Here is a 12,074-nt window from a genome sequence, read left to right on the forward strand (position 1 = left end):
ACGTAACCGCGAGAAAGTTGACATCCGCTCGTGCAGCGTTCCGGCCAACATTTTCAGCCCAGAGTCAACGCACCGCGATGCACCCCAATTAGCACCGACGCAACTCCCTCAAATAATACTCAGTAGTGCTATACCAACGTTCCACGTGACACCGTGCTGCCGACATCAAACAAATGACACTTGACAAGTGTAGCAGTGGCTTTAATCTTTTAATAGCCACAATCCTAAAATCAATTACTGAACACGCAGGTGCCTAAAATGTTTATCGGTCATTTCAACGTACTTTTATATGCTATCGATGCTTTTAACAATTTTGATTTAAACATGGCGCACAACGTGACTGCCTCTTCCGACAATAAAGTCGAGACTACTCCACAATAATGGAAATAAAACTTGTTGATATTAAGCGTTACTCTTCAACTGTAATAATAATTATAACTAATAATTATAGCTCGAGGCCGCAATAAAATGTCATTGTCACAGCGTTATCAAAATCGAGGACATTTTTATATAATTCTGGGTCATTGTACCGAAGCGATGTTTTGTTCGGCTTATCGCTGCTATGCTATCGAGCTAGCAATGTATGTCACTGATAATACTCTGTTGCTTGTTCCTTTGTTTGTTTGAACGAAACTACTTCGGCTCCAAATAGTTTTAAGCTACAAGTTTCCTGCCGGTAAGGTGAAGGTTATATTTCGTGTCAATCTATTCATGTATTTTAAATTCGTCTGAAATAGCTACTTCTTTTTGCGGAGCTCTAACATGTATAATGCATTGTTTTTCTATGAAACACATCTCGATAGAGTTTCGATCGTAACTAATTATAATTCGTTAACAAATCTGATATTAAACACTGCTAGAATGATTGTCGTCGTGTCTCAAACATATTTTTCAAAAGGTCCGTGTCAATGGACTTGTAAGTGAACTGACATGAGTCAGTGCTTGACGTACCATCACCGTGTAGCGGAATCTCTGTGACAATCAGCGTTAACCGGCGCGAAGTCGACGAACAAATCCAACTGAAAATAGTTTGTTCTGTGCTCCACACGGTCCTAATGAGCGTATGTTAAGAATGTATGAATATGTAAATCGAAACGTAAGAGTGATGACACACCGATGAAATGGAACTAAATGCACGCAAGTCACAATAAAAAAGACCAAACCGCATGTTGAAATGCAGGTGCACTTGTGAGATTCTATGTTCGTAATTTTATGTTTTGCTGTGTTAATAGAAATACATGTGAGTTTAATTTATTAACCCTAAAAAATGTACCTAACTACAGTAACTACCATTGCCAAATCTCCGAGACCGTTAACAACGGATTGTGTTTCTGCCGCCTTGTTCTTATGAGTTATTTAAATCATTAATTTGGTTGTCACCTACGCGTGACTACACTATGCTCTAGCCTACAGAAATAAGAGTCATTGTAGTTCAAAACCGTTTCAAACCATATGTATAATATTATATTTATTGTAGAAGGTATCGTGGTAAAGCCGGCGGTAGAGGGTGAGTGACCTACTGATGGCAGATATTTGTACAATTGTGTTTGTAGATTCGCTCCAAGGACGCCGTTTACGTCAGCGGGGTAATCGACTATCATGGTTTAATCGAGATCGTATCGCTCGAATAGTATCCTTATTACGTGCCACTAGGGTTAATTATGCAAATTAACAAAAGATTACTGGCATTGGAGATAGAAACATGGATTTGTTAATTTAGAGAGACGATAATATAGAGGTATTGACCTCTCACGTCTCACAGCTCGGCAATCCGCAAGTTATAGTCTATCTAATAGCGGATGGAATCAATAGCTTGTCTGTGTTGTTCTATAAATATGTATGATCATCATGTAGGGACCAGGTTCGAAATGTTAACGATCTATTTATATGATGATAAACTAGTTATAGATATTGTAGATTAGATCGCGTGCAGTGCACGTAGCTGAAGTGTAGTCGTGGAGTGTCGTAGAGGCGTCGGCGAGCGCGACAGCCGCGCGACAACGACAATGCGCCGCGCCGCCGACCAGCCGGTCATTAACCCTTCGCACCCGCCCGCACCACGCGCACCCCTACACAACCCTCTAGTGCCCTCTACCTCTATACCCCCGGACTCTACTGCCCAAAACACTGATAAATCCTACTGTCCTCATTTTGAAAACAATTATTCAACACGTTACGTTTTCTATTAAGTAAAAAGTGTGACAATACGCGTCAATATCGTCTATGAAGTTACGTAGATAGTAAGTAGGTATATCCAAAAGATGCGCAAAAAATATTGCGCAACACATTTACGTTGAAGGCATTAATTTAGTTACGTAAGTAAGTGATGCGACATCCTCGTAAGAACACCTGCTCAGGTTAACGCGTGGTGTGAGTATAATTGAATTACACCTGAATTATAGGTTAATGTTGAGGGTAATTGCAATTACCTTAATACATTTAAGAGATTAAATCGATTCAAGATAGCAGTATGTGTAATGCAAGTTGACCGTAATTTTAAATATTGCGGTCAAAATATTGTTAAATAGAGTCGTGCTCATCAATTCTGGACACGTGAGCCAGCCTACAGGCGCGCCTGCTAGGATTGTTCTAGACTAAACTCGTACAGTTACCTAGCTAACGGCACCCAACCGTTTCCGCGTTCACGCAATCCCATCTGCATTGTATATTAGTTATTAATATTTCACAGGTTCCAATGAAAACTTATCACGTGGGAATTCAGAGTACTTGCCAGCCGCGATATGTAGACCATGTTTTATGAACTAGAAAAACCATTTACATAAATGTAAATTGCCCACATTCCAAAGAATGTTGTTAAAGTTTTTAAATACATTTAATGAGATCGGTTGGCTTTATAATTAAATCCTGTATCGCACGATCATAACACATTATAAAACCTAATTATAGTACTTATGCAATCTAAATATTTATGTTAAAGTTTCTCGATTGCTTCAAATTAGATAAGCCGTACATAAAAAAAAAACAATCACTAATGTTTTGTTGCTGTACACTAATTTGTGACACGCTACAATAACATTTATTAATCTATAAATAGGCCACCTAAATTTTAGGGTACACGTCAACGGCGTTATGTAAGTAGAGTATATGAAGCACATAATATGTGTCGCGGCGCACGCTTTTAGTTTTCGCGCCACAGTTAGCCGATATAGGGGAGTCGCGCACGCATCGCGCGGGCAACGACCGCGGGAACTTGTAACTACATCCGGGGGGCCAGAACCGTACAGACGTAACTGCGCCCGCCACCGAACATTGTTACGACGTTGTTTACCCGCGCCGAGCGCTTTGAACCCACACTCGACAGGGCAAAGCGTTCGCAGCAATACTGATAGACCTTCCGCATTATAACGTGCCTAATATACATTGACAATTTACTTTACATGTCCCTGCTATTGATAACTAGCATGCAATAAATGATATCGCAGCTAAAATCATTACACAATACGTGGCGATACCTATTGGAATCACTTTCATACCCTTGAACTGATAATTCTAATAAGATGTAAGATGTCGAAATGAAACTCGATGGTCAGTTTCTTTGATGTTCCAATTAAAAATCAGTTAATTTTATCATTGCAATTAATGAGCTAGTTATCTATATCACTAGTAGCTGGTGTCATCATTCGAGACGTCTTAGCCACCGAACTAAAACTCGGTAAAGTCGGTTATTACATAATAATATCGATCAAGTTTAATAATGTCGAACTAGTGAGCTGTGAATGCCCTTTGCCGGAAGACGTCATTGACGCGAAGTCATGCCCAGAGAAAGGCCTGAGAAATTTCCCCGCGTTACGACATCGGCCCGAGTCAACCGCTGGAATTAGCGAACGGGCAATACGATGGAAATGGAAAATCGCGAAGTGCAGCGGGGAGTTGGGGCGGCGGCAGTCCGGGGCGGGGGGGGTCCGGGCATTCGCGTGCACTGGCCTATATGCAGTGCGACGACACCGGCGCCCGGGATCGATGCACTCTCTAAGTACATACTCGTAGTGCCGCGTACTCGACGCACACTAAGGCACACACCTATTTTTTCTATGGTGCAGTAGTGTAGGGCGCCGTCGAGTCTCTCTTTACATAAAAAGTTTACTTGAAAAGAAGACTTTCAAAGCTGAAGAAGATTGAAATGCTTAAGTACACGCAAAACAAACATATACACACATATTGTGAACTCCACACAGGCTGTCATCAAAGGATAGTTTTACTTGCCATGGAAAACATACGAAAGGAGGAAAGGAACTTTTTGAGTGCTGGAGTGGCGAGAGTAGAGTTTACAAATATGCGCAACTATTGGAGTGTTGAATATTTGTCTTGCTTTTTATACAAAATATTTAAGGGATTAATGTTGAGTGCAACTTTAAGTATTATCCACAATGTAAGCCGGATAACCAAAGCCGCAAATTCGCATTCACCGGATATCCCGTCAAATACGGCAGTCGGCGAGTACGAAAAGTTTTACCCATAACAAGTGACACTGCACTTTACGCATGCAAGTGGCGGCAGATAACCGTAAAAGTGGAACGGATATCGATGCATTACAATGGAATATGCATGCATGCGAGTATGCGTGCGTGCGAGCGAAGGTGCGGGCTGCTGACGCGGCGTGTTCCGGTCTGGATGCGGCTGACTCATGCAGCACCGACCAGAGCCCGACCTGAGCCCGACCTGATCTCATCGATCCCTTATCGATAACATTTACACATCAACGGTATATTCGCGCGCATTTTTCGTACTCAAATGGCTTATCAAAACTTTAGAGGCTTCAAGAGTCGAACAATTTAGTCGATAATTTCAAATATCTAAAAATTAAAATAAAAAAATAACCCGTACGTATAACCATGGTTGTAGGTACTCGATATGTATTCATGGTAATTGTATTCAACTACAGCAAATACTATTTAATTTAAATGTATGAGTAGATTCCTAAACAATTCGACGACTTAGCCATGTAGAGTCAAACGTTTATCGTATTCCAATTCACAATTCAAATATTTATCTTAAACAGCAGTAAGTTCGGCTAGTTTTCGACTCGAAAATACATACGATAAAGAAATCACTTGTGTTTATGTTTCCAAGTTAAAAAAAATACTATTGATTTTTAGGATTTTAAACTTGTCAAAGAAAACTAAACTTAAGTTTTTGATTACGTTTAATGCGTATTTTTAAAATGTAGAGTTATCTAAGTTTATGCTGATGAAATAATATGAAAGTCCCACAAATAAAGAAAAATTTAATGAAATCCAATTAATGACTAAATGACTAATACCAGTTATCAACTATTCGAGAACAGATTAAAATTAAATTTGCATAACTGCATTTTTAGCGCGAAACAAAAGTTTATCTACGTGCAAAAGTTTCCACCGCCAAAAGCAAACACAAACTTTGAAGTTGTCTAACCAGCTTTTCCCAAAAAAATATTCCATTGAAAGAAACAGATGACGATGCATATAATTTTCAAAGAAATGAAATGAGGTAATAGACATCCCTCCCACAAAATTGTAATGTAAATACAAATAGTAATGTATTAACTAATTATATAAAGGCAGTATATAAAGCAGTTGTGAAATTCTCGACTTGAAGAATTCGATATCATTCCACAAAAAGAGCAAGGTTCGACGACCTTTTATGTAAATTTCAAGTTCAAAAGGTCACAAATATTTGTAATAAACTGATAAAATGCTCACCGGCTGTTTGCTGCTGTGGCAGAGCGTTCTCACAAATGACCTCCATGACTTTTAGACATTGACATTTAGTTAGAATTTTTTAATATTATTTAGACGAATTTAAGTGAAAGGTTAAAACTTAGGTTATAACCGGCGCGAGACCAACAACGCTTTGGCGCGAAAGCGTGCTGACGAACGCGGGGTGAGCGCGTGGGCGAGTACCGCGCATGCGCCCCCGTGACGTCAATGGACCCCCTTTTCACCCACCCGCCGTAACGTTCACTTAAAAACCACAACCATGTTATCAAGTTGTGAAATAAGATTCGTTAAAAATAAATCTTTGTTTAGAGGTTAAATTTAAAGCCCCCAATGTTTTATTTGTATTTTCTTTGGTTTATTTTATGATAACCGAAATCACCGAAATGTCATTGCTTAACCTGACTGTTAATGTTTTCCTTCACATTTCTTGAGCGACATAATTTCTGTGAAATAAATTTAGTGCAAATATTTAAATTAAGCTAAAGTAAATTCTAAATTATTTGCAAAGGGAGCTCTAAGTGGCAGCTTGTAATGTTGTTGGAGGTAGCGGGCGACGTGGGCGCGAGGGGTCGGCTGAGTTCACGGCCAAGCGGCGCCGCCACCCTGCCACCCCTGCCTGCCGCTGCCCACAGTTCTCTACCAGAGCTGTCTATTTTTAGTCTGCTCAATCATTTGCCCACTTAATGTGGCCGAAATAAATTAATTACACCTACAGAAATTCAAATGACTTTCTCTGTTGATGTAAATAACTAGTATGACAGGTATATTACAAACCATAGGTAGGTATGTGACACAGAAGTATGTATAAGTAAATAAGCGTATGAAATAGAATACATAATATATGTTTTTAGATACGGGGAATAAATATATTAATAAAAATGTTGACGATTCTTGACTTGTTCATTGGTTTGGTGTCTACCCAATAAACAAGTCAAGAATCGTTTTACATTTTTGACAAAATATAGAAAGCTATATAACAAAGATGCTTATTTGATGATATAACTGAAATTATGTTGTTGTTATGGTCATAATACAATTATCAGCCAACCTCGTTGTTTTGCTCACGAAGGGCACTAGCGACATCTATCGAAACTGTTTCAAACAGTCTACTCGACGCTAGATGGCGTTCTGACGGTATGTCGTTTTTTATTATGTTGTTGTGTTGGTCTTATGGACCATTCTATGTTTGATAAAAGCCCAACTGTAAATAAACGTGATTTGTAAACTTATTTCCAATATGCTAGTAATTAGTAATGCTCTTAGTAACTTTTAGTAACCGGAGATAAGAGAAGAGTAAAAAAAAATGATTTTATCTATTAGGTTCGGGTCTGTTTTGACCAATGTATTAGCAAAAGAAATATTTGCAAATTAGTTTTGTTACAGCAAAGGGAAACGGCGGTCATTGGCATTGGGCATTGGCTTAGCATTGTGTCCTTTTCCAACGGTTCTTTTAACACTTCATAGATCAAGTATTTCTTCACAATTTAAGTATGTATCTAAATAGGAAGAAGTGAACTTAGTCAGGTGTATAAAAGACTAAAATGTAAAAAAAAAAAAAAAAAAAAGATAAAATTTCAATTATGACTTTAAATAGTGAGAATCCAGAAAATAACAGCTCAGACACGACCTACATAAATCAGCAAGTAAGATCTGTCCCAAAAAATATGGGTCCGTTCTACTCAACGAGGTATAGGTAATTTGTTTGGATAAACATCGAGGTCTCATAGCCGATTTCGACACAGTAGGGCACACAATTCGGATGGCCCGGAAAGTTCGGGGTAGGCAGGGCTCCGGTCGTCGACCTCGCTCCCTAACCTACTCTGGGAGTATTTAGAGCACGTAGGCCGCGCTCCCGCTTACCGTCGATACAGCCTGCCGCATCTGGGTCACCACTGACTCATGGTATGACCCACTATACTTAATCATCAGCGGCTAGAGTGAGCGTAACCATTGCTAACACGCTCTGCAATGCATGTACAATCATGCAAATTTATTTCAATAAAAATGTTTTTGCCTAGATACGATTTTGCTTACTATCGTTTGAGTTCTCAAGTTTTTTCTTTATTTTCCTTTTATTTATAAGGCATTGATAGTACAGATCTTAAATGTGTTCAAAAAATGAAACTACAGAGAAACCCTAAGTTCTATAAGCGAATGTACTTGAAGTAATCAGGCCGAAGGTCTAGACTAGATTATCATTAAACGAATTAAAAATACACAGAAATTACGATGACGTAGTTGTAACATTGATGTAAAGCATCGAGTGGGAGATTCAAGGTGCGTTCATATTCCCAAGGCGAAATATTTCAATTGATAGATGGCACACATTCAAATAAAGGTCTTTAGTTTTATACTTGTAAAACATGATCACTATGTTACCTTCTAAACTGCACTACAATGTTACCTACATTTGTTGCGCGTATTGACGTATTATCGTTCAGCGTAAATTGTTATATAACAGTGTTCAGTAAACAAATTGTTCAAGTACCACTCTAGCTGTTGCCAACTTAAACTGCTACACAAACAACTACAAGTTTGCTTGTTGTTTTAAAAAGTGATGCGTGCGTCAGTATTAAATAACATTTAGATCCAATTTACTTCTATAGCAGTGTGAGAATTAATCTCATACCTTTTAAGTATTAACAAACATGTAAACAAATGCTTTGTTTGCCACATCGAAATTCAATTAAACAGTTAACAAAAACTAAGTTCGTATGACCCAGTAAGACCACAATGTTTAAGTATCCACATGAACGGATTTATATAAAAAATGAGGTAACGAACACAATGTTCGGCACTCTTCATGTGGTGAGCGGCAGGTCAGCGGGTTACCAGACAAATATGACGAGGAGCGTAAGCTGCTTAGAAGATTCCGGTCCCAATACACCGCGGAACTCATAAAACATTTATGCTCCCATATAAAACCGACACTACATCAACAAGTAGCGCTGTCCCCCAATTTCTGAGAAGCCGTAGCGCCACAACAAAGGTGAATGCACAGTAAGCATAATATTTATGAAAATGCCGCGTTATTACCCTGAAGTCAAAAAGACGTTCTAAAGCACCGTTTTAGTTAGTCATTTCATAAAGCTGTTATGTTGAAACGATGGGTATTTTCCGCTGAGTGTGCCTGGACGAGAGGTCCGCGCGATATGACGCGAGCGCAGATCAAATTGGGGTCAGGGCGGCGCGGGCGTCGACCCGCAGCCTCTCGCAGCTGCCTCACCCCTCCCCCTGCCCTCCTCGGCAGCGTTACACCCCCGCAACCTTCTACCACCCCACTACCCTTATAAACGTCCTCAGAACATTCGCGACTTGTTTAATTCTCATTTTTATAAACAAATCGTTATCTTGTAGATACTTAATGTTCCTAGAAGACAATGTTACGGTGTAAGACATTCAGATTATGCTAAAATATCTTTTGACTATATTACGAGATTCAATTATTTGTTTATTATGCAGTTGATTGCGTGTACTGCAGTAATAACCTGAAATCCATTACCTAAATTGAATACCCAATTACTGGATTGTCATTTATTTATTTGTTGTTACGTCTTGATTGTAGTATTGAATGGAGATGACGTATTAATTACAGATGTAGGTATTAAAAGTTATGTATACGATATGCAAAAGTTATGGCTACTTGCATAACAACTTTCTTTACGCTGACAAGCCTGACAATCGAATTCATTAAAAGGAACTTGCTCATTCCTATCACATGCTTTCAAAATTCACTCATTAATATTAATTTGGTATGACTATTCTTTGCTAATATAATGTTCACTCGCATAATACGTTCGACGATCTCGCAATACGATAGATATGTCTTTAACGTTTTAAATTAAACAATTAAGGTTACCTAGTGACGTTACAGTGAAGTTACAGTTAGTTAGTGTGACGTTACAGGTACGGATTTAGTGTGATTTAAACAGTTATTTATTTGTGTGTGGGGAGCGCGCGCGGGGCGGCGAGCGTGACCCAATTGCAATCGGGTGAACGAACTCGGGGCCTTGATCGCAATACCGAGACCGCGCCGCCCGCCGCCCGCGCGCCCCGCGCCCCCGCGCTCGCCCTCGCCCCGCGCCCGCTGTCGCTCCGCGCGCTACCTACGTCACACCGCACGCCACACGCAACACATTGTTTCAATATTATTTGTTTAAAATTCATGCCTCATAAAAATATTAGATTTTTACGGTCACACTACGTTACCACCTACGTGTTACAAAAACAATGTAAACAATTAATTGTTATTATTTATTCGTATTACGCGTGCATTACTTTTGTTTACATTTTTTTAGGTCGAAACATGCGTATTTCTAAATAAGAATGAATTTTATTTATCAATGCAATTTACCTATTTGAATTATATGTGTTATGAAAGTGGAAAAGACAGAGCGCTCAGGTGTTATGTAAACTAAAAAATCTGATGAGACAAAATCTAGAAACATATTCCACTAGCTTATTCTGTCTAGGTTTGCAGTCAAGAGTAAAAGAGACAGTCCGATCTATTTAGTCGTTGCGCACACGGAATAGAGCATGTCTTACGAAATACAGATTTTTGCTAGTCGCGCCTACGGAGGTGTCGTGAGTGAGAGTGGGACAACAGTATTTCAAGGCTTCATGTAGATTATTATTAGAGTATCGGCGCTAGGTTATTCTGAGGCGACCTAGATAAGCCGCGGGGCCGATGACCGCGGGCCCTCCGACTGCGCGCGGCCTCCAAAATAAAATGGCATTCAGCGATGGGCTCCACTTGCGAAACTCGACTCGACCGTGATGTCGAGCGCAGATACTCACTCGCTCGTCTTTGCGAATAATGCAATCACTATTGATTGACTAATAGGTGTTTGATTTGAACGAGGATCGCCTTTGCAAAACTATTGTGCTGTAAATGGTATGAAATTAAATAAAATATATCCTAGACTCAATAGGCGCAGGACTATTTTGTATTGGAAAATGTGTACGGCATTATAAGTATGTTATGTAAGAAAAGATACATCATAGTTGTCACAAGCATGTAAAATTATAATTAGCATAGCTATAAGTGACAACATAACCATGTATAGTAATTTCAACTACAAGAATAGTTGTAAGTCCGTCTCTGTGATTATAGCGCCAGTAGGAGCGAGGATACAAAGCGACGCGAGGGGGGAGCGGAGGGGGGGGGTGGTGATTAGCGACGTCGAATATAGCTGGGAAGGCCGAGGGCAACGAACTCCGCTTGACCTAGATCTGCGAACCGCGCGCTCGCACAACCGCGCGCCCGCCACTCGCATGAAAGTGAAAAGGGCCATATTTTATCCTTTTTACCGTATTATTATAAAATTTAAACACAACAACAATTTACAAATATACCGGTATAGGTCCCACAAAATAACCTGCCTCCTACTCAGGTAGTAAATAGTTTCAGAAAGTTGGCATAAGTCACTGTTGTCATAACTTAAACTGGCAAAACTGTCATCAAAATTACACAAATACTAAGTTTGAGGAGCATCCAAATATTCACAACACGGTAACTATGATCACATGGCGGTGAACACATGAGTGAGGTGTATTGACAGGTGTCATGATCAGCTGACGGGCGCTCACCTGCGAGGACTCTGCCGAGCAGGACATCGGAGTCGCTGGGAGCGGTGGCGGCGGCAGCGGCGCTGGGGTCGCGCAGCGCGCGCGGGCACTCCGTCACAGTCATGTCGAGCTGAGGCGGGAGACGCATGAGCCGCGCGGATGGGGCGCGTGCGGCCGGCGGCGGCGTTAGCGCGAATGGCGCGCGCCGGCCGCGCTACGCCGCCCGTGCCCTCGTAGACGCTACGCGCCGCCCGCCCCTAACAACCCTTACTACACCTGCACACCTGGCCCACCACCAGACTAGTTTTCCTACTTTTTACCTTATCATCATGACAACTTTACCGTCAAACAACGACCGTCAACTTTTGACATCTTTATTGCATAAACGTATGAATAATGCATTGATATGAATAAATAAAAGTCCGCGAAATATTTTGAATTTTAGAATAGTCAATGTTAGCCACAACTTTTATAGTCTATGTATACCTCATTGAATATAATGAGTTTATAGACGTTTGCTGTTCATAATTATATTAACTTGAGATCCCATTTAACCTTTTTACACATCAGTCAGTGCATATGTCAATACATGGGTATAGTAACGCTACATTATTGAACTTCTTAGTTCGTTAGTAAGTTCTTTTTTTGCTATTATTAAATAGTTCATCCAACTGGTACTAAATATTAAAGTATATACGGTGTTTTAAACAAGCAATAAGACGACAAAATATTTTATCAGAAAATTGTCGAATTCTTAATACTCTGATATCGGAAACGCTAACAACCTAG

The 12,074-nt window shown here is 40.0% G+C and overlaps 1 protein-coding gene across 1 annotated transcript in view; it reads right to left on the reverse strand.

Annotated features, from left to right (window-relative positions):
• The window catches only part of LOC113507704 (ecdysone-inducible protein E75), a 40,984-nt gene extending 29,560 nt beyond the window's left edge, over positions 1-11,424 (reverse strand). The window contains exon 1 of the mRNA XM_026890641.1: positions 11,307-11,424. Within this exon, the coding sequence (XP_026746442.1) occupies positions 11,307-11,409 (103 nt within the window). The 5' untranslated portion in view covers positions 11,410-11,424. The remainder of the gene's footprint in view (positions 1-11,306) is intronic.
• Positions 11,425-12,074: the final 650 nt, after the last annotated feature.

This window comes from Trichoplusia ni, unplaced genomic scaffold (genome assembly GCF_003590095.1).
Source record: "Trichoplusia ni isolate ovarian cell line Hi5 unplaced genomic scaffold, tn1 tig00003075, whole genome shotgun sequence".
Lineage (NCBI taxonomy): Eukaryota > Metazoa > Arthropoda > Insecta > Lepidoptera > Noctuidae > Trichoplusia > Trichoplusia ni.